The sequence below is a fragment of the Ovis canadensis genome, chromosome 22 (genome assembly GCF_042477335.2).
Source record: "Ovis canadensis isolate MfBH-ARS-UI-01 breed Bighorn chromosome 22, ARS-UI_OviCan_v2, whole genome shotgun sequence".
Lineage (NCBI taxonomy): Eukaryota > Metazoa > Chordata > Mammalia > Artiodactyla > Bovidae > Ovis > Ovis canadensis.
Genome location: NC_091266.1, coordinates 50,055,461 through 50,079,060, shown reverse-complemented (window position 1 = coordinate 50,079,060; position 23,600 = coordinate 50,055,461). Strand labels below are relative to the sequence as shown.

Genomic DNA, 23,600 nt, shown 5'->3' with positions numbered 1-23,600 from the left:
ATTTCAAGGAATATATGTCAACTGAAAGAGACATGTGCCTGTTTTTCTCCCCTATCATATTGCTTTGCATGGTCCTGGCAGAGGGTAGGCGCTGACGTCGTTAAAGGGACCACTGATGTACAGCCGGTATTCAGGAAACACTTGCTGGACAGTTGGCATGAATAGACAGGTCTAGGGTACACTGTGGGTTGAAATGCTGACCGTGCTTTGCAGGGCGGGCTCATAAAGCCTGCTTTGAAGGTCAAGGGGATAGTAGTTCAGAGAGAGTGTGGTGTGCATGGGTGTTGCATTAGAGAACTTGGCCCTGGCAGAGAAAAGATGTGGCTAAAGACAGTTCCAGAGTGCCCAAGGCTCGTGCCCACAGTGTTGGAGACATGGCCACAGGGAGATAAGGGACAGAGCAGTCCCTCTGAGATCGGCCAGGGAGGCAAAGGGAGATGGGAAGAAGTAGCCAAATGTGAACTTTAAAAAGCCTTCTCCCAAACTGAAATGCCCTGGAAGAGTCAGAAATGGTACTGCAGCAGTTTGCTTTGACAAATTTTGTCAAAACAAAAAAACAATGATTCAACTCAAAACTCTGTGATGCCTTTATGTTGTTTATATAGAGGGTCTTCAAGGGTTTAATTCAGAACATTTCTGTGATGAATGACTGGCTCTTGTTCATGTAAACAAAAACCAGCCTGGACCACGGAACCAAATCTTTTTCATCCGGGTCACAGCCATTTCCCTGAAGAGAGAACTTCCCCTCCCTGCCCCTTCTCACTTCTGGGAAACATGACCAACACTCTTAGAATCTTGTCCCTCATCTGAGGCATCTCTGCTGCTCCCATGGGACTCTCATTTAAGAGTGACCCTTGTGCTTTTCTAGGATAGGATACTACTTGAACTTAGATTTAGAAAGCTTTGGGCAGTTACAGGAAATACAGCTTTCTACAAACTCACAATATGACCTTGGCACAGTCCCTTTCTCTCTGAACCTTTGTTCCTTGCCATTAGAAAGGATAACTTTTTTTCTTGCATTTAAAATGCTCTAAGGAGCTTGCCTGGTGGTCCAGTGTTTAAGACTCCATGCTCCTATTGTCAAAGGTCCAGGTTTAATCTTTACCTAGAGAACCAGATTTCACATGCTGCAATGAAGAGTTTGCATGCTAAGACCTGGCCCAACCAAATAAATAAATGATGATAAATATCGTAAAAATCTTCTAAAAATGAATTTAAAAAATAAAATGCTTTGAGTCTACACTAGACATTTAAGACCAGTGCTGTCCAATAGAAATATAGAGCAAAACACATATATAATTTTAAAGCACGCTTAAAATGTTTAAATTTTAAAAACAGGTGAAATTAATTTCAAGAATGTTTTATTTAACTCATACAGCCAAAATACCATCACTTCTATATGGAATCAATAAAGTGGGAAAAAAACACAGAACTGTTAATACAGTTTACATTCTCTTTTGTGGGAGAGGCGCTAAGCCTTTGAAGTTTCGTCTTTACACTTACAGCACATCGCAGTGCAGACGAACCACATTTCATGTGCTCAGTAGCCGCATGCGTCTAGTGGCCTGAGAACCGAACAGTACCATTTGAGACCGTGAGTCACGAGAGAGCCCCGTTCAGATGCAAAGTGAACCTGAGGAGGATCATTAAAAGGCCCTGCCTGTAGCCCCATGAATTTCTTAGACCTTGCAAGGTTTGCCTTAATTCATTAAAAGCCTAGTGTGAGTTTGCATTACCCATGAGGTCTTTTTCAAAAACTGGAAAATTAGAAGTCAGTTTTGAGACAGAAGAAGGACAAAGGCCCTGCAAATCCCTAGATAGGCCCACAGTGTTATCTCCTCAATTCCCAAATCCCCAAACTGAGAAAGCCAGAAGTTTGTGTGTGTGTGTGTGTGTGTGTGTGTAAGGTTGGCACTGGTTAATTTGGAGGCATGTGATGTGATGTGAGGGGATATCTGCTCTCTCTAGCCCACTTAACCTACTGGATGCATGTGTCAGGAAGTAGTAAGGGTTCAGATGTTGTTTAGCCACTTCAGTCATGCCTGACTCTTTGCAACCCCATGGACTGTAGCCTGCCAGGCTCCTCTGTCCATGGGATTTCCCAGGCAAAAATACTGGACTGGATTGCCATTTCCTTCTCCAGAGGATCCTCCTGACCCAGGGATCAAACCCGTGTCTCCTGCTTGGCAGGTGGATTCTTGACCACTCAGCCAGCTTAGCTTGAGTGTTTGTATATTTTGCTGTAGAAATATTAATGTGTTTTATTCTTGTTTCCACAGACCTTGCTGGTAGATTGTACACCATGATCCTTTTCTAGAATTTGAAATGTACTGACTTTCCAAACACCTCTGGTTTTGTGGGTTTCAAATAAGAGATCATGGGCCTGTGGTTGAATTTTTCAAATCTTTTGATTGTAACCATCATAAGAAATGTATTTTACATTGTATGTCAGGACATACATGTTAAAAACAAAGGTTTTATGGAAGATTACACTCCTTTTCTAAGCTGCTGGTAACTCACTGAGTTGACAGCATAGCCCACTAAAGGGCCGTGTCCAGTTTATGAGCACTGCAGAAGGCTCTGTACTGGGGACCATGGAGAGCAGTTCAAGGACATGGACCTTAGTCAGAAAAGAGAAGAGATGGGCTCCTGGCGGAGAGACAGCCCCCCTCAACCCTGCTCATCTATCCCTAGGCCTGCTGCTTCTTGTGGTTTAAATGAACCATCACGGCTTCGCCCTCAGTGTCTGTGGGCCATCATCAGCTGTTTTACTGGTGGTTTCGGAACCATACTGGTCATCCAAGGAAATGACCTGGCTTTGTGCTTGGGCCTGTCAAAGGGGGCAGGAAATTAAGTTACTCTTGGGCCATGTTATGGCTTTGGGAAATCAAGGTACGCCTCATAAAAGAGGCGGTTTACATGAAGCCACCATTTGTTCAAACTTTACTTAGCACATGAATAAGGATTTTTTGATCACTGGTGAGTAATGCCGTTTATGTGAGAAAGGTTCAAAGGTTGTTGGCAAGTTCAAAGGTAGTTGGCAAGTTCAAAGGTAGCTTCAGGCATGGCTGGACCTAGGGACTCCAGCAATGTGGATAGGGCTCTTTTTCTCCAGTTACCAGCTTTTTTTCTCTGAGCGCTGGCTACATCCTCAGACTGGAAAGGGTGGGATGCCGGGGTCCAGCCCCGGTGGATCCAGGAAATTCGAAGGGTGGACGGCGTTGGCGTGGAAAGACTTGTTTATTTATTAATATTAGATTAAGAAACTATAGCGTAGTAGGAAGATTAAGTGGAGGAAGAGGGCTGAATAGCTTGGTTTACGCGGAAGACCAATAAAATTCCAGACAAGGAATTTGCACCAACTACGTTGGGCCACCGGCGCCCGCTTGAATATCTAAGGGTGCCTCGCCTTAAGCTCCCTTTCGCTCGGGTCTTAACAGCCCAGGCAAGTAAGTAGACCTGGCGAGCCTCCGCGCCCCAGGTGGAGATTCAGCCTGAAGTTAAAGTAAAGAGCAGAGAGAGGGAAAGGGAGAGAAGAAGAGAGAGAGAAAGACACGGGGGGAGCCAGAGTCCCAAGAAACCAGGCCGAGAGACTAGTTCAAGAAACTGGTCCGAGAAGCTGGCCCCGTCCTTTATTGTTCAGAAGGCCTTTTATACTTTTGATAAAATATGGAGATCAATGGGTAACACAAAATTATGTAGCGTTCGCAACCCAGATTCTTTCTGTACATCATTTTGTATACAAAAGGTCTCAGGTGATTTACATTATCTTTTGGCCAAGAGGCTTGTTAACACTTTTTTGGCTCTCTTCCTTAATGAATGTTAATTTTGTTTCCCCTGAAGTGTTTTTCTTTAATCTGCATCTCCTTAAAGCATTAAAGTTACATCTCTATAGAACAAAGGTGCAGTGGGATATAACAAAGAAGGTACTTAACTCAAAGATCTAATGTTGCTAATACCAGGTCTACTACTTGTTTTTCTATATACCAACTATATCTAAAAATAAAGGATATGAAAATTTGGCAGCAAGCATTGATTCAACAAATGAAACTTTTAATCAGTCCTATTTTAAAGATTTTGACTCCTCGGAAGCCCCTACATTCCTAGGATGTTTTAAGCTTCCTGTGCCTCCTGCGGTCAGGAGGCCTCAAACAATCACACTCGTAGCTGTGCGAGTCCTGCTGGCAGGCTAGAAAGCCATCAGAGGGGTATTTGGATTGAAACACTCTTTCAAATGCAGAAGACTAAAGCCCTGAATTGACTTTTTCCAGAAAATGTCAGAAGAGTAGAAAAGCAGAGCACAAAAGCCGGCAGATTTTTATTGGGGTACATGCTTAGGAATTTCCAGAGGGGTCCCTGAAGTCTGAGCACGCCTTGCGTATGTCAGCTTCCTTCCTCATGACCTTGTCACGGGCGGGATTCCTCACACTGGCTCCCGGCAGTGGGAGGGGACAGGGTTGACGGCAACTCTAAGTACATATTCTCATGGTTTATTTTCTGAAGACAGGAAAGACCTCTTTCTCCCAAAGCCAGCTGAGCAAATCCTAGGGAAAATTCTTGAACCCATCACTGGGGCGTAAAGAATGGCCAGTCCTCAGCTATGTCCCCACCTCCTACGGCTCAGGTGCAGTCAGCCAAATCTGAACCATATGGAATAGGTCCTCCCATTACTGAAAGAAACGGGAAAGAATAGTAAGTAGAGCAAAATAATTAACTTTCATTCATTATTATTTTTAAACTTTTTATGTCAGAGTATAGCCATTTAACAACGTTGTGATCGTTTCAGGTGGACCGTCAAGGCTCTTAGGTGTACATACACTTGTATCCATTCTTCCCCCAACTGCCCTCTCATCCAGGCTGCTACATAACATTGAGCAGAGTTCTCTGTACTATACAGTGGGGCTTTGTTGGTTTTTCATTTGAAATCAAGCAGTGTGTACATTTTTATCCCAAACTCCCTAACTATTCCTTCCTCCCATCCTTCCCCCTGGCAACCGTAAGTTTTCTAAGTCTGTGGATCTGTTTAGTCTGTTTCCATTTTGTAAATAAGTTCATTTGTATCATTTCATTTTAGACTCCCCGTGTAAACAGTATCATTTGATACTTCTCCTTCTCTGACTTGATTCACTCAGTGTGGTAATTTCTGTGTCCGGTGGAGATGCCGCAATGGCATTATTTCATTCTTTCTTATGGCTGAGTAATAGTCCATATATATATATATATATATATATATATATATATATATATATATATATATCTTCTTAATCCATTCCTCTGTTGGTGGACATTTAGGTTGCTTCCTCATCTTGGCTGTTGTACACAGTGCTGCAATGAATGTTGAAGTCCACGTATCCTTTTGGACCATGGTTTTCTCCAGATATATGCCCAGGAATGGTATTGCCAGATCATATGGTACCTCTATTTATAGTTTTTTAAGGAATCTCCATACTGTTCCCCATTAGCTTCCATTCATTACTGATTCCTAACTTTCACAAGGCTGGGAACTGATTCCTTGTTGATGGGGTTCACATATGGGATTAGATATGGTCTCTGCCTGATTATCAGTTCTCATCCACTGGAAATGTTCTAACCAGCAGAAGCAGGACTGGTCTAGCTGGAAAGCCATTCAGAACTGCCAGCTTTATTAAAATTGATCCTCTGTGTGGGGACTTTTGCTTCCCCACCCCTCCTAGTAGTAAGGGCCATTTTAGGCAGACCATATTTTGTGCTCTCCCACAACTGAACAACCACACCCTCCCCATTTCTGTTCCATCCTTCTGGCCTGACCCTGGCACTGAGGAGTCAGCTTGGGGATGGTGAACTCTTTCCCAGCTCTTTTGCTCCCTGAGCCAAGAGTTGCAGCTGCCGCCATTGTTTCTCCTGTCAGACTGCCCTGGAGGGCTCGGCTGTCTTGAAATCCATCAGTGTTGCCTGGAATAAGTGAAAATCTTTTTTTCAGGTCCTTCCCCATCCCTGGATGCCATGCCCTGCTCTGCTTCTACCCGCTGGGCCTTTGGAATTTCCCTTTCAGTTTTCCTTCCCACCTTATTCCTGAGGTGGGCAGAAGTTTGTGTTCACTGCCCTTTATCCATGGGTCTCTGCCCTCAGCCCAAGCCTTGGTGACATTTTATCCCAGGCTGCTCAAGGTACTTTTCTTCCCGGATATTTTCCCCACACTTTGCTTTCATTAGAATGTTTTTTATTTCTACTCTCTGGAGTAATAAGCAAATCTTTACCAATATAAAGTGGACTTGGATAATGGAGTCAGAAGGATCTGTTGTTGATTCTGAGCCCTGACGTTTACAATGTGACCCTCCTTTGGCCTCAGGTCTCCCCTCTGTGAAATGGGGATGATGATGCCTACCCAGCAGGATGAACTGAAATTGTATCTGCAGATAGCTGGTCCAGATTCCAGGCTCAAAAAAATATATGCTGTGGTAGTTGACTCGCCCTTTGCAAGCGAGAGAACCCAGCTCAATCTGGCTTAATCAAAAAATGGGATGTCCTGGCTGTCCATAACTGAGTGGTAGAGGAGAAGGCTAGTTAGACTGGGGGCTGAGTGGTCAGAATATCTAGGCTCTATTTTCCTTCCTTGGGAGGCTGTTCCTGGAGATGGCCAAGATGGCCCTAGACTGGCACTCTAGCAGGTCAAAGATCAAGAAATAGTTCCCGGAAGAGTCCCAAGGCTGATGCCCATTGGTTTGGCTCTCGTCACGAAGCCATCTCTAAGCCAATCACTGTGGCTAAGGGAATGAAACACTCTGATTGGCTAACTCCAAGGTCATGTGGCTGTCATGGAGTCAGGGGTGGGGCTTCTACTTCTATATAAGACACAAATACAATTGGGTAAAAGGGTTTCCCAAAGAGAAACTGGGTGCAAATGAGAAGGGCAAGTGGATGCTGGGAAGGGAGGAAACTTGTGGTAAGAATCACTGTACACGTTCTTGGGTTGTCCCTGCTGAGGCAGTGTCTGCAGTGGTGTTATGCTCTCTGCCCATTGGAATGGTACCTGGGATGCTGTCAACGGGTGTTGCCCAGGCTGGGGTTAGACAGCGTGGGAAACAAGCACAGGACCTGGTAGCCACCCCTCCGTTCACAGCCTACTACTCACTCTTGTTCTGCACATAGGTTTCTGGTGTCAGTTTAAGCTGGACTGGGGAGCAATGGAAAGCTTGGAAAACCCTCACTTATTTATTTTCAGCATTATGTGTTTTGAGAAATATGGTTCTCCAGAGGGGTTCAACCCAAATTCCACCTCAGTTACCCTTGCTGCCTTTCTGCCAGGGCATAGTTTAGTAGTCCTGCAAAAACAAACAAGGATATTTCCGATCACTTTTTTGAAACTGTTCTACTAAACTTACAGTATGTTTATGTGTGGGTGGATGGGTGGGTGTGAGTGAGTGTGTGTTTATGGAGGGTCTTCCACATCCATTTTATAGGAGGGATTTAGATTTTATTTAACAGTGGCTCAGATGGTAAAGAATCTGCCAGCAATCCAGGAGACCTGGGTTCAAAATCTGAGTCCAGAAGATCCCCTGGAGGAGGACATGGCAACCTACTCCAGTATTCTTGCCTGGAGAATTCCATGGACAGAGGAGCCTGGCGGGCTACAGTCCATGGGGTTGCAAAGAGTCAGACACAACTGAGCTACTTTACATACATATACATGTAGCAACTAACATTTACCTTAGTATGTGTACTTGATGGAATTATTCTGTGACCTTTATACCAATGCTATGAAATTCAGATACTGTTACTAATCCCATTTTACAAATGAGGAAACTGAAGCACAGAGAGGTCAGTTAAGCTCTCCAAATGCCACACAGCCTGTATGTGGTGAAACCAACCCAAGGCTGAGCCATGATTTGGAATTAGGATTAAGCAGTTTAAGTTTGCAACCTGGTACAGGTGGGAAGGACATGGAGGACGCTGCTTTCTCTGGACCAAGAACCAAGCATGAAAGGTAATTGTTATTCAGTCATTCAGTCGTGTCTGACTTTCTGCAATCCCATGAAGCAAAATAGTGGAGGCTCGTCTGTCCTCCACTATCTCCTGGTGAACAAGTGACTGATAGTTGTTCAGTCATGGCCGATGCTTTGCAACCCTGTGGACTGTAGCCTGCCAGACTCCTTTGTCCATAGAATTCTCCAGGCAAGAATACTTGAGTGGTATTAAAGAAATGCCAATAAAAACTGCAGTGAGATATCACCTCACACCAGTCAGAATGGCCATCAAAAACAGTCTACAAACAATAAATGCTGGAGAGAGTGTGGAGAAAAGGAAACGCTTATGCACAGTTGGTGGGAATGTAAATTGATACAGCCACCATGGAAGATGGTATGGAGATTCCTTAAAAAACTAGGAATAAAACCACCATATGACCCAGCAATCCCACCCCTAGGCATATACCCTGACGAAACCAAAATTGAAAAAGGCACAGGTATCCCACTGTTCATTGCAGCAGGATTTACAATAGCTAGAACATGGAAGCAACCTAGATGTCCATTAACAGATGAATGGATAAAGAAGTTGTGGTACTTATACACAATGGAATATTACTCAACCACAAAAAGGAACAGTTCTTTTGAGTCAGTTCTAATGAGGTGGATGAACCTAGAGCCTATTAGGCAGAGTGAAGTTAAGTCAGAGAAAAATATATATCGCATACTAACACATATATATGGAATCTAGAAAAATGGTACTGAAGAATTTATCTGCAGGGCAGCAATGGAGAAACAGACTTATGGACATGGGGGGAGGGGAGGAGAGGGTGAGAGAGAGAGTAACATGGAAACTTACATTCAGTTCAGTTTAGTTCAGTCGCTCAGTCGTGTCCGACTCTTTGCGACCCCATGAATCCCTGTCCATCACCAGCTCTCAGAGTTCACTCAGACTCAGGTCCATCGAGTCAGTGATGCCATCCAACCATCTCATCCTCTGTCGTCCCCTTCTCCTGCTGCCCCCAGTCCCTCCCAGCATCACAGTCTTTTCCAATGACTCAACTCTTCGCATGGGGTGGCCAAAGTACTGGAGTTTCAGCTTTAGCATCATTCCTTCCAAAGAAATCCCAGGGCTGATCTCCTTCAGAATGGACTGATTGGATCTCCTTGCAGTCCAAGGGACTCTCAAGAGTCTTCTCCAACACCACTGTTCGAAAGCATCAGTTCTTCGGAACTCTGCCTTCTTCACAGTCCAACTCTCACATTACCATGTGTAAAATAGGTAGCCAACAGGAATTTGCTGTATGGCTCAGGAAACTCAAACAGGGGCTCTGTGTCAACCTAGAGGGGTGGGATGGGGAGGGAGATGAGAGGGAGATTCAAAAGAGAGAGGATATATATACACCTATGGCTGATTCATTGTTGAGGTTTGACAGAAAACAACAAAATTCTGTAAAGCAATTATCCTTCAATTAAAAAATAATTCAAAAAAAAAGAGAATACTGGAGTGGGTTACAGTTCTTTCTCTAACCATCTCCTGGAGTTTGCTCAAATTCATGTCCATTGAGCCGGTGGTGCTATCTAACCATCTCATCCTCTGTCGCCCCCTTTTCCTCTTGCCTTCAGTCTCTCCCAGCATCAGGGTCTTTTCCAAAAGGTACATGAGCAACCCCCTCCCCGCCCCATCCCCTACCCCAGGCTGCCCAGGACATTCTAGCAGTTCACAGGGAGTGTGAGGAATTTCAGGTCCAGTAGCCACCAGGGTCCAGGCCAGGCAAAGAGGCTAGGGGGCTGGGAGGCCTTTGTCTTATAGCCCAGCCTCCTTGGAGCCCCAAGGAAGGGCTCTTGACTATGTAGGGCAGGAGGCACTGGATCTGGCTGGGGTAGCCTACTGCTGGCTGATCCCAAGGTCAAGGTGGTGGTGGTTTTGGACTGCTGTGGCTGATTTTGACCTTGGTGGCGGAGGCCTGAATAGGATCAACAGGCCGCACTAGTACATCAGCCCAATGATGTGTCATTCCTGTTGCCAAAAGCTGGAAAGAAACAAGAAATCTGAAGAGGACTGTGATTATTTTTTCTTTCCATACATTTGTAGTTTCTGTTCTTTTTGTCCAACAGTGAATAAGGACAAACCTCAATTTGCAGCCAAAAGCGAAAGCAGAGCGGCCCCTGGGCAGCATCTTCTCTCCGTGTAATAACTCACTGCTCTTTTGTGTTGATGAACAGGGAAGGATATAAAGAAGGAATGAAAAATTTCCCAGAACCCCTCCACAGAGCGATAACCACTGTTATTTCCCAGACTTCTTCTTCTTTTTTTTTTTTTCCTCTGTTAGACACTGTAGTTCCCAAACTTGCAAAGTGAACTTGAGTGACCCTCGTTCAGAGACTGCAATGGTTTGCACCAGTTGTTGTGGGCCTTGCCACGCAGGGAGCCACCCAGCTGAACCTCTGCGCCTCCCACCCGCATAACTGAGTCTGAATGAAGCCAGTCTTCTGGCAGATTGCATTTAAGGAATGTCCTCACTGAGCCAGGGGAACAAAGGCCCCCTGGGCCCCAAAGCCTCTTTGTCTGGCCAGGACCCTGATGGCTACTAGAACCTGGCTGCCCCCCCACCCACCCCCACCACCCACCCGCCTCTACAGCCTGAACTGCTGGAGTGCCCTGGGGGTCGAGCTCCTTCAGCCCTAGGTTCCTGGTCTCTGGGGGAGCAGCCACCTCCATGCCCTTCCCATCTGCACCCTGGAGAATGTTCTCCCAGCAGAATGCTGTCCAGGTGTGAGATAGGCCCAGTGCTAGGGGCTGCCTCTGGGTGGTCCTCCCAGAGCTGTTAACTGTGGGGACCTGAATTGTGATCTGTAACTGGTGAGCCCTCTGCCCGATCCTACTGGACAAACCTGCCCAGATACTTTCAGTACAAGACAATTCAGGAGGAGCCTTCACTGGGGGTGGGTGGGTGTCTGTGTGTGTCTCTGAAAGTCTTATGCTCAGCAGATGTTTTCCAAGCATCGACTTTTGAGCAAAGCACTGTTTAAGCATAGTGTGGCAGTTGCTCAATCATGTCTGACTCTTGGCGACTCCATGGACTGTAGCCCGCCAGGCTCCTCTGTCCGTGGGATTTCCCGGGCAAGAATACTGGAGTGGGTTGTCATTCATAGTGGGGGAAACCAAACCAGAAGATGTGGTCCCTACCTACTCAGAGCTTTCAACCTCACTGGGGACTAAGGACTTGCATTCATGGGACAAATAGAAAATTAGAGATGGGAGAATCGCCAAATAATAGCCCCTCTGATTTGGATTGGGTGGCCAGGTGGTGCTTCTGGGCAGGTTGAAGCAGAGGGAAAGTGGCCCTTGGCCTCTCGGCCTTGCTGTGCTTAGTTTGATGTCTTTAGCGGTTGCTGTGTGAATTTCCGAGGGGCCATATCTAAGCGGCTCCGGTTCCAGCTGGCTCCGTCACTGGGGTTGGAATTCTGCTCTTGGGGAGGTTTGTTCCATCTGAGAGGTCACCAGTGAGCAGCTCAAGTTGTTTTTCCAGGAGTACAAGCCGTGGCAGAGCATCTGTGCACTCTGTTCAAGCCCACACAGCTAATCTGGAAGGGCAGAGAGCAGCCTTTTCTTGGAGAAAGTGTTTAAGTGATGAGACTCTGAGATAGGTGAGAAAAGGCAGATCTTGCAAAAAAAAAAAAGGATGACAGACTGACCTTGAAGGTCAGGCTCAGCAGGGAGCAACTCAGTCACAGCCCTGGTAAAGGGAGCACGGCCGTCTCCCCCTCGCTGGTTCTTGGAGATGGAGATAAAAACTCCTGGAGTATTTATCCTGGAGAAAGTTATTTACATTTCTGGCTAGTCTCCTGAGGTCCAAGCAGACAGGATCAGTGATAGCCCACCGAGGAGGGTAGCCTGCAAATCTTGTGGGTGCTGATTGTCAGTGATAAGAACTCCCACTTGTTCAAGCAGGACAAAGAACTGAGTTCTGTGATGTGTCAACACAAAGACTTCTTGGTTCTTGTCTTCCGCACTTCCCTTCCTCACTGTCTAGAAAGGAAAAGATGTTAGAAGGAAAAAAAAAAAATATTTTCAAGTGTATCTAACTTTATATACACTTTGCTGGTAGAGGTCTGCATAGTCAAAGCTGTGGTTTTTCCAGTAGTCATGTATGGATGTGAGAGTTGGACCATAAGGAAGGGTGAACACCAAAGAAATTATGCTTTCTAGTTGTGGGGCTGGAGAAGACTCTTGAGAGTCCCATGGACTGCAAGGAGATCAAACCAGTCAATTCTGAAGGAAATCAACCCTGAATACTCATTGGAAGGACTGATGCTGAAGCTAAAGCTCCAGTACTTTGGCCACCTGATGTGAAGAGCCGACTCATTGGAAAAGACCCTGATGCTGGGAAAGATTGAGGGCAAGAAGAGAAGGAGGCAACAGAGGATGAAATGGTTGGATGGCATCACTGGCTCAATGGACATGAGTTTGAACAAACTCTGGGAGATAGTGAGGGACAAGGATCCCTAGCGTGCTGCAATCCATGGGGTCACAAAGAGTCAAATACGACTTAGTGACTGAACAACAATTTTATGTAACAATCATGAACCTAGAAAGTTCTCCATGTGAAATCAGAACTGAGTTATATAGCAGCACTATGGTTGTTTTTAAGGACTCTACACTATCATGAACCTAGAAAGTTCTCCATGTGAAATCAGAATTGAGTTATATAGCAACACTATGGTTGTTTTGAAGGACTCTTATACATAGTTTTTTAAATTTAGAAGACTTTTCATGAAGCAACCATCACACCTTTTATCTCTCTGGTTCATCACCTTGGCTGCATGGTAGAATCATCTGGAAAGTTTTGAGAACTCCTGAGGCCCAGACCACACTCAGCAATTACAGCAGGAGCTCTGGGGACGGACCAGGCATCAGGAATATTTTTTGAACTCCCCAGGTGATTCCAGTGTGCAGGCTTTGGTAAGAATCACCGCTTTGTCCTTTGTATGTCTTTTGTTTGTATGCCCTGAGTGGTCATCCATTTGGTGTTCAAGCCATGCCCTTGAAAGTCAGCAAGAGGGTACTTCAAGAGCATGGAAAACTGGTAGGAGGACACAGAGACCAGCAGTGTCTGTGCTGAAGCCCCCAGCAGAGAAGATACCTTTGAGTTTATGGAGACATATGGGCTTGTGGGGTGGAATAGTACACAGCAATCAAAAGGAACAGAGTCCTCATACATGTACAATGATGGACAGATCTGAGATGCCCTATGTTCAGTAAAAGGATCATCATTCTCCAGTCTTGAGAGTCCCATGCAGTCGTGAGAGCCTCCTGCAGGTTGCCAGGGCCTGGGAGTGAGGAAGGAGCCACCTGCAAAACGGCACAAAGGAACTGTTTAGGTGATGGAAATGTTCTGCCTCTTGATGGTGGTGATAATTGCCACAGCTGAGTGTGTTTGTCGAAACAATAGAACTGTGCAGTAGAAACAGGACGTTACTGTGCACAGAAATGATAGCCCAATTAACAAGTTTTTTTGTGTAATAAAATCCCACTTCCTCATTAATAATGAAGGGTTAAACAGAAGGTGGTATATCCATACAAGGGAACATTGCTCAGCCGTAAGAAGTAATGAAACACTATACATGCTATAGCTTGGATGGATCTTAAAATCGTGATGAATCATGAAAGAATTTAGGCTCTGAAAGTCACATATGATTGTATTTGCATGAATTATCCAGAATTGGCAAATCCATAGAGACAGAAAGCATAATTGTGGTTGCCATAAATCTAGGGGAGGAAAGAATGGAGAGCTACTGCCTAATGAGTTTGTGATGAAAAAGTTCTGGAACTAGATAGTGGTAGTGATATTTGCATGGCATTTAGACGCCGAATTGTAAACTTTAAAGTTGCTAAAGTAAATAAACACAAAGTTATATTGTATTACCACCATAAAAAAAAAGAAACCTACTTCCTATCAACATGCCTGGCACATACCCGCCAGTACATCGGGTACTTGGTAAAGGTTGACTTGGCATTTGGCTCTTGTAAAGAAAGAAGGCTTTGACCTCCTTAAAGGGCTGGGGGGAGGGAATCTCCTTTTAGGTGGAGCAAAGGGGCATGTTTTCCAAAAGTTCATTCTTTTCCTTTTTTATAATTATTTTTTAAAATAACCATGTATTTTTTGGCTGTGCAGGGTCTTTGTTGCTGCGCAAGCCTTTCTCTAGTTGCGGGAAGCAGGGGCTACTCTTTGTGGCAGTGTGCGGGCTTCTCATTGCAGTGGCTTCTCATTGCAGAGCATGGGGGCTGGGGCGAGAGAGCTTCAGGGGCTGAAGTACATGGGCTCAGTAGTTGTGGCTCCCGGGCTCTAGAGCATAGGCTTAGTAATTGTGGCACATGGGCGTAGATGCTTCACAGCATTTGGGCTCTTCCCGGACCAGGGATCAAACCCTTGTCTCCCACACTGGCAGGCAGATGCTTCACCACTGAGCCACCAGGAAAGCCCCAAAAGTTCATTGTTGAGAACTTGAGGATTCTCTAGGCTCAGAAGAAATCTGCTGGCATTTTCTGGTTTCCATGGCAACCCACCTGAGGCTGTTGCTTATCACAGAAACTTGACTTCAATTGGTCTTCAGCAGCGGGTTTCATGCAGATAATATATTTATAGTGGCTCATGTTAGGAACCAGTGGGATACGGAGGGGAATGCATGTCTTTATACTTAAAGAAGAGTTCTGCTTAGTTTTATGTTTGGAAGGACAATCACCCTGAATCGTGGGTCTTCAGCACATGCAGCTGAATAAATAAAAATATGTGCATAAAACAGCAGGGGAACCATGAGGAGCAGCTTTTTTGGCATGTTGGGAAGACATGTATGTTTGGAAACTCAGTGACCACAAAGCGGGACTGCCTCCGAATGAGCGGAACCGGGGGAGGAGGTCTTCTGGAGGCAGAGCCTGGCTGGGCCGAGGGCAGTGAATCGCACAGTTGACCCGTCCAGCTCCGCGTGGGCCTTGCGAGTCCTGAACAAGAATCTTATTGATGAGCTGTCAGATCGTGAGCAGACAGCTCTGAACTTGAACAGAGGCAGGATGCAAAGACTGCACAAGGGCCTACAGTTTCCACAGTGAACAACACGCTTATTTTCCCCTCCCTCCGCTGAAGGACCAGGAAGAGACCAAAAGGAGCGGTTTGGGGGAGGATAGGGGTGGGGGAAGGGAACTGAGCACGTTCCAGGGTCTCAATGAAAGGGCCGCATTCCTCTGAGCTCTGAGGGCTTTAAAATGTCACTGGGGTTGGTGCAAGATTGGGGCCTCGCTTTTATCAGTTGCTGTTTTCAAGGATCTGAGCTCTTGGTTTCCCCTTCTTTTCCAAAGTTGGCTTCACTCCACTTGGCTTTGACGAAAGCAGGTACATGAATATCTGCTTTGGCTAACTGAAATCCACCCAAAGAGGATTTTCGTTTTTCCAGAAAAAGACGGTCGCTGTTTCACCTTCTGCTTGTTTGGCTTGTGAAAGTCTTCATTGGAACGCTTTGCTTTGGGATCGGGGGACCCTGTGGCTGGACCCCGGAGGGTACGATCTCAGAAGCATCCCTGGCCTCTTCTGTGCTTAGCACCTTGTCAGAGGCCCAGACTTCCAGAGGCTGACCCTTGACCAGAACCGGGCTCAGGCCTGGCCCAGAATGTAGATCTGGTACAAACCGAGACAACCTTGAGCAGCTGGACTTTGACAGTGAGGTCTGTAGGGAGGCAGAGCTGGCCAGGGAGCTTGGTCATAGGAGGCTTTGTGGACAAGAGACCTAGGGAGACCTTGAGGGACGACATGGATCCAGAGAGGAGGGAGATGACCTCCGGGCTTTGTGACTCCTGCTGCTTCTGGTCCTGTCTTTCTCCAACCCCGGGGCTTACCTTTCACCTACCTCAGCTCTTTTCATGAGAAAGGAAGCTTTCTGCTTTCTCAGTGTTCCCCATCTGCCCATCTGTCCCGTCGGCCTGGCCCATCGGTTCCCCAGCAGCAGGGACCACAGCTGCCTGATTGACTGCAGGGTCCTCAGGCCTGTGTGTCTGGTGGCATTCCACATCTCCTGGCCACCCGCGGGTACCTTCGCTCACAGTCTCCACGTCTGATGGAATGATCACCGAGACCCATGGCCGCTGCCTATCACGTGTCTTAAGTACAACCCTTCCATCCTGTCCCCTGCTACCTTGTGAAATATGGAGGAACGGGAAGCAGAAGCCGTGATCCAGGGAATCTCTCTGACTTCCCCTGGGGACAGTCTGCAGCCAGCAGGCTGGACTGGAGCCCCAGTGCCACTGCTGACTGTGGATGTGACGACTTAGGTTGTAATCCAGCCTCAGGAGCGCACTCTCTGGCTCCACGTTTGCAGGGTGCTCGGGAGAATTGGATTTAGTGGGGGGTGTAGCACCCTGTACGGTCTCAACCGCTGTGATTACGACACACCGTCCTTGTCATCTGTGCTAATGCAATCATCTCACTGGTCTCCCTGCCTCCCCTCCCTGTCCCCAGTTCCCTTCTATCGTCCTCCCCACAGTCAGCAGAGTTACTTTACTTCTAGCCTGCTTGGAGAATAGTATTATATGGCCTCCTCCACTGCATTGCCCAGAGGCCCTGCTGGAAAAGGCAGAAACTCCTTAGCAAAGTAGATAAAGCCCTTAGATCTGCCCACCTGATCTAATTCTTCAGGTCTGGCCACAGAGCCCACCTACTCCCCTTTGAAGCCCACCCACTGTGCCCTCTGCTCTGAGTGCCCTGACACACAGAGCTGCTCATGGTTTCTCAGATGCCCGTGTGCTTTCAGTACCTGAATTGTCTGAGTGTCTCATCGCCTTTTCTTTAAATGCCTTTGCCTCTTTCTGGCAAGCTCCTATTTATCCTCAATGACCAGCTTATACATTCCTCCCCCTGAGAACCCCTGAGTTTGTTTCTTTCCTTGGTGCATCCCTGATCCTTGGAGATGTCCCTGGATCCCTTCTGTTTTACCCAGTGTATTCACTGGCACCCCCATTTCCAAGAATCTGGGTCACCTTTGTCTCCCCAGAGCCAGGCACAATGCTTTTCATCCTTTGGCTTGGTATGTATTTGCTCACATAAGAAATAAACAAAGGCTGTTTTCCAGGAATCGGGCAGCTTTGGGGAATAGCTGAGGATGTGGAAGCAAGGGACACTTTCAGTTTTTGGGCTTATTTTCTTTTTTTGTTAGCAGGGGTAGCAGGAGTAACAGCCCGGCAGAGGTCAGAAGGTCAGGAAAAATGTGGTTGAGATCCTAATTGTTTCTCAAGGTTCTTCCTTATCCACTGCAGCTGAGGTCAAGGAGAAGTGTCATTTATCCTTTGTTTTCCCGAGTTTGCCTTCTTGAAACTCAGTGCTTTTTAGCCTGTGAGTTTCTGCAGCCAACAGGAAACTCATGAATAGCTGTTCAAAATCAAACCAAACCAAACCAAAAACAACACAAAGCCTTACTCTACTGTGGCCTCTTCCTAGAAACCTTCCAGCCTTCAGCCTCTTGTCTGATCTCCTATCACATGTGAAGTGATATCACCTGCTTGATTCTTGAATTTTTGGTGGCATACCTTGGTCTGTTGATCACGTCACTTCACCTGTGCTGGTCTTGCCCTGCCAACGAGCTTGCAAGAGAACAGAACCACGTGATCCTGATTGCCTTTCCAGTTTCCCAGTAAGTTTAGGCTGAGGGCCTTGCTGAGTGCTGGGCACACTTTAGGGTCTCACCTGGTACAGTAAGTCCCCTGCAATCAAACCTTTAAGTTGTGAACTTTCAAAGATGCGAATGTGCATTGAACACCTAATGGAATTAGAGGCCCAGAGAAGGGATTAAGAGAAGGAACAGGAGGAAGTAACTGAAGAGCCAGAGAGATTCACGATGAAGTAAATGGCAAGGGGAACTGCTTCATTTGAGGAGGCACTGTTCGTTTCTGAGGCATGGGACAGTTCATGAAGGTTGCAGCAGCCATTCAGAATACAATCCCGGGCTACCATGTCTTCTATGACAAAGAAAAAGGAGCTGCTGCCCAGATGTTGCTGGACCATTTTTTTCCCCAGAGAGTAGATAGAACTGAATCCCGCGAGGAACCAGAACCTGTGCCATCAGCATTAGGTGAAAATTGCAGCTTGCCCTCTGTCTCCTATTGTTGACGACCCTTCAGTTCTCCCATCTCCCACATCCTTTCCCTCCTCCGGTCAGTAACTCTTCTTGCCTGTTCACTCATTGCCAGCCCCTGTGTGCCAGCGGTCATGTTGTACTAATGGACTTTTCAAGATGCAAACTGTAAGATTCAAAGTGTTCTATTTGTGTGTGTGTTTTTTTAATTTTTATTTTTACTTTATTTTGCTTTACAATACTGTATTGGTTTTGCCATACATTGACATGAATCAGCGACAGGTGTACATGAGTTCCCAATCCTAAACCCCCCTCCCACCTCCCACCCCATATCATCTCTCTGGATCATCCCCGTGCACCAGCCCCAGCATCCTGTATCGAACATAGACTGGCAATTCATTTCTTACCTGATAGTATACATGTTTCAATGCCATTCTCCCAGATCACCCCACCCTCTCCCTCTCCCACAGAGTTTAAAAGTCCATTCTATACATCTGTGTCTCTTTTGCTGTCTCGCATAGAGGGTTATCATTACCATCTTTCTAAATTCCATATATATGTGTTAGTATACTGTATTGGTGTTTTTCTTTCTGGCTTACTTCACTCTGTATAATAGGCTCCAGTTTCATCCACCTCATTAGAACTGACTCAAATGTATCCTTTTTAATGGCTGAGTAATACTCCATTGTGTATATGTACCACAGCTTTCTTATCCATTCATCTGCTGATGGACATCTAGGTTGTTTCCATGTCCTGGCTATTATAAACAGTGCTGCGATGAACATTGGGGTACATGTGTCTCTTTCAATTCTGGTTTCCTCCGTGTGTGTGCCCAGCAGTGGGATTGCTGGGTCATAAGGCAGTTCTATTTGCAATTTTTTAAGGAATCTCCACACTGTTCTCCATAGTGGCTGTAAAAGTATTACACATCTATTACAGTACTATAGAGCCGACTGTGTTAGTTGGGTCCCTAGGCTAACTTTGTTGGACTTAACGAACAAACAGGGTTTATGAACACGCTCTCAAAATGGAACTCGTTTGTAGGTCGGACACTTACTAATTCAGTGAGCTCAGGGAACTTTTGCTGGTGGTCTTTCAAAATTCACTCCGTAAAGACTTTGATCAATTTTAAGTAAAATGGGGCAAAAGCTACTGGCCTCTTGGAGACTTCTCAGGGTGCTCTTCCCAGTACATAAGGACGGGGCAGGAGGCTCTGCTTTTGGCCCATGGTTCTTTGCCAAGCAGAGCTACCCAATGCGGCTTCTCTCTCATCTCGCCTCGCCTATCACTCACCATCTACTCATCTCATCTCTGGCAGAGCTGAGGGCATCTTCCATCCACCCACTCATCTGAGTGAGCGGGCTATTTGATCTGATGATCACGTGTGTCCATACTTTTGTCACTCTTTGAAATGAACATCCTCATTCCCCTTTTGTTTCCTCCAGCTCTCTCCCAGTCAACGGCAATACTCATTCCAGGGAGTTTGGTTTTCCAGGAATGAAGTCGGAGGCTACTGCCCCACTGAGAGTCAAAGGGGTGTTTGAGCAGAAATAGGCCACTGAGCTCTCCATTAGAACTAGGGGAGCATGATGGCTTCTTTAATAGTCAGGGGGGAAGTTAGCAGATAGTCTCAGATTCTGGTTCAGTTCTGGGGAACCAGGCCTTTCCGGGATGCTGGAAGAAGGCCCTGCATGGAGGTATCAGTTGGGGTGTTGCCAAGAGCTCGATCTTGGAGTCAGAGAGCAAACCCAGCTCTCTGCTACTGGCTGTGTGGGGCATTATGGGTCTTCTCTGGGCCATGAGGTTTATATCTGCAAAACGGGCATAATGTTGCTTACCTCCTAGTGTTGTTATGAGCTAGTAGGTGCCGAATTTACTCATTCATTTATTCATTCTTTCCATAAACATTCATTCAACACCTATAACAGTGTGGGGTGCCAAGGATTAGGACGGATGTGGTTCTGATTCTCACTGAGCTAACAGACTAGACCAGGGTGAGAAAGACAAGATGCCCGTTAAAAATGAGCAAGTAAATAACAACTATTATTTCATTTGTTATTGATGTTACTCATTTACAAATCTTAAAAATGAGGTATATTCTTATTACTAAGTGGTAGCCCTACTTCTAGGCCTAGGGCTATGAAGGCCTAGATGCTGAGTTAGAAAATGATAATAAATAGCTAGTTTGGAGAAGGTGGTCAAGCAAGGCTGCTCTGAGGAGGTGACCTTCCCTTCTTTCCATCACCTTTCGTGGTAGGGAGTATTAGGGGCAAGGTTTTATGTTTTTCTCTAAAGCGGAGCTTAGACATGAGCACTCTGAGGTGGAGAATAAGAAATAACCAGTGATACCACAGGATGGGAGGAGACAATGACCGAGCTCTTCGTGTGGTTAGCGTAGCATTTCACAAGTGAAGCTGTGCAGAGCTTCACAAGTTTTGTCTTTTACACCAACCTTGTGAGATGGGTGGGGCCCACGTGGTCTTCTCCACGGGACAGAGGAGGGAACAAGCCTGGAGGTTGTGGGACTGCTCAGAGTTCCCGCAGTAGGTGGTGGAGGGCAGGCCTGGGCCACTTGGTTGCTGCCCCGGAAGCAGAGGCCACAGGTGTGGCCCCTGGCCTTGCGTTCAGACCCATGCTTCTCAGCTTCAAAGGCTCATACTGTTTGTTTCAAAAGCTCAACAGATGAAAAGTTTCTTTTCTAGGAATAAGACATTTCTTGACACCTTTATCATGTATAACAGATCTTTGCTTTCTTTTTTTTCCTTGTGGTCTTCCAAGCTTCAGGTTAGAGAAAAAGAAAAAAATGTGTCTTAAGTCCATCACTGTTAACTCCCTGTGACAGGGAAGAATAAAAGTAATTTAATAGTTCAAAAAATAATAATGCTGAAAGCTGTCTACAAAAGACTGAATGTCAAAGTAAAAAGTGTACATACTTGTAAAGAATTTTTAAACATGTTTATTTTCATTTTTTAAAATTAAAGGGATAGTTGAATCAATAAGCATGTCAGGTTTATTGCTGCAAAAATAAAATATCTGCATATCAGAATCATCTGGGGAGGTCTGAGAACTTCTGGGTCTCACTCCCAGAGGCTTGGATATCCATCTGGGTGTGGCTTGGGCGTCAGGAGTTTGAGAATCTCCCCAGGTGATCCAGTGTAGCCAGGGTTGGAAAGTACTGTTTAGACCCTCAAAGCTGCTGCTGTTAATGAGCATGTTCAGGAGAGCCAGCTGGGCAGGGAGAGCCAAGGTGAGGACCCCACCCGTGAACGCCACATCCTGTTCTTTTTTTATATATATTTGTTTTTATTTGTATATTTGGCTATACTGGGTCTTAGTTGTGGCACTCAGGATCTTTGATCTTCATTGTAGCATGAGAACTCCTAGTTGCTGCATGTGGGATCTGGTTCCCTGACCAGGGGTTGAACCCGGGTCCCCTGTGTTGGGAGCGTGGAGTCTCAGTCACTGGACCATCAGGAAAGTGTCTGACATTCTGTTCTTGGATGAGATTTAGGTCATTAACAGTAACAACGACGACAGTAATGGTGTGGGGAAGGTCCTGCACCTTCCCAGTTGCCCAGTGCACTAATAATTTCTGCAAGGTGCTGCCAGCTGGAAGTTGACAAGTGCTCCTGTAACAGTGGCACTTGAGAGGCGCCTGTTAGACACCACAGATAAGGGCTGTGGATCCCGAGGCATGGTAGCCCTTAACCACCTTGGGAGTGATGCTGGACTCGTGACATTGATTCTCAGTCATTGAAGAATCTTGGAGAAAGGTTTTGTTTGTCCAAGCGTGGCTTTTGAGGGGTTGTCTATATTCCTGCAGGGACAGCATAATCACTGTTTCATCTCCCTGGAGTGACTCTGTGTTTCCCCATCCTTGGGGAAAGGTTTAACAACTGGGTCAAACACAACATTTCTTTTGATGGTTGTGGGTTTGATCTGTGTTCAAGTTCCCCAGACCCTGAGCTGTTCTTTACCTGAGGAAGAAAATCCTGTTTCCAGACTCTCATGGCCTGAGAGGCTTGATCGGGACACTTTGACCACTGTCGCTCCAGCAGATGGTGACCCTGCAGCTTTGGCCGAGGTTGTCCATCCCAAAGCTAAGGGTGTGTTGGCCTGTCCCCACCACCCTGGCGCTGGGAATCACACCTATTGGCTGAGTCCCCTGTGTGCTGCCCGACCTCACCCCACACCCCTCCCCCTGAGACCAGAGGGTCCATCATGGGATGCTATGAGATCAGAGGTGTATCTGAGTGGGGCCTTTAGGGAGAAGGCCGCTGCTTTAAGAGTGTCTCCTGTTTTCTGTCTCTAGCCCTGGAGCAGCTGCTGACAGAGCTGGATGACTTCCTCAGGATTCTTGACCAGGAGAATCTGAGCAGCACAGCCGTGGTGAAGAAGAGTGGCCTGGCCGAGCTTCTCCGCTTGTACACCAAGAGCAGCAGTGAGTGTGGTCGGGGCCTTGGTGAAGGGTCCCCGCGGAAACGGAGATGGTCGTCAGTGTGTTAGAGCTGCCGTGATTACAACTTCGGACTGGGTTAAACAACAGGAACTCATTTTCCCACAGTTCTGGAGGCTAACAATCTGTGATCAAGGTGTTGGCAGCGTTGCTTCCTTCCGAGGCTGATTTCCTTGGTGTGTGTGGATGGTCCTCTTCTCCCCGAGCGTTCCCATCGTTTTCCTGTGCGTGCACGCCAGTGTCCAAATCTCTCCTGTAACGACACCGTTCATATTGGAACAGGGCCCACCCCAGCGCCCTCATTTAATCTTAATTATCTCTTTAAATATCCTTTCTCCAAATATAGTCACATTCTGAGCTGTTCAGGGTTAGGACTTAATTTATGCCTTTTTAGCAGGACACGGCAGATGGTAACGATAGTACAGAAGTGATGGGACGTGTGTGGCAGCCCCACGAACTCTCAACACAGTAGCCCACAGAGAGCTTTCAAACAGTGTTTTCAAAGTAGTTTTTCTATTACTGAAAGTAGAGAAGGGAAAATAAAACTAGTATTATAATAATAGCTAGAGCTTCGTTGAGTTCTTCCCACCTGCACATGTGTTAACAAGGCTTCATCTTCAAAACACTCCTGTGAGGTTGGTGCTATTATTACAGATGAGGAGACCGAGGCCTAGAAAGTCTAAATAGCTTGTCCAGAGTCATACAGCCCAAAGGAAAACTGGAAAACATCGCTTTAAGACTATAGCACAGAGCTTCCCTGGTGGCTCAGTGGTAAAGAATCCGCCTGCCAATGCAGGAGATCCGGGTTTGATCCCTGGGTGGGGAAGATCCCCTGGAGAAGGGAATGGCAACCCACTCCAGTATTCTTGCCTGAAGAATCCCATGGACAGAGGAGCCTGGCAGGCTACATCCATGGGGTCGCAAAAGAGTCAGATATGAGTTAGTGACTAAACAACAACAAATCAAAGAACCCAGAGTTAATTATCTTTTCTGTCTTTTTAATCAAGCTAGATTCTGTGTCCGGTCAAGTACACAAATCTTGAGTGGTCAACTCAGTGCGTTTTGACAACTGTATGCACGTGTGT

At 46.3% G+C, this 23,600-nt stretch overlaps 1 protein-coding gene across 5 annotated transcripts in view; it reads left to right on the top strand.

Moving 5' to 3' along the window:
- The window catches only part of AFAP1L2 (actin filament associated protein 1 like 2), a 117,736-nt gene that overhangs the window by 53,099 nt on the left and 41,037 nt on the right, over positions 1–23,600 (top strand). For all 5 annotated transcript variants that reach the window (XM_069567607.1, XM_069567605.2, XM_069567606.1 and 2 more), the window contains one exon: positions 22,372–22,500. In XM_069567607.1, the coding sequence (XP_069423708.1) occupies positions 22,372–22,500 (129 nt within the window). The remainder of the gene's footprint in view (positions 1–22,371; positions 22,501–23,600) is intronic.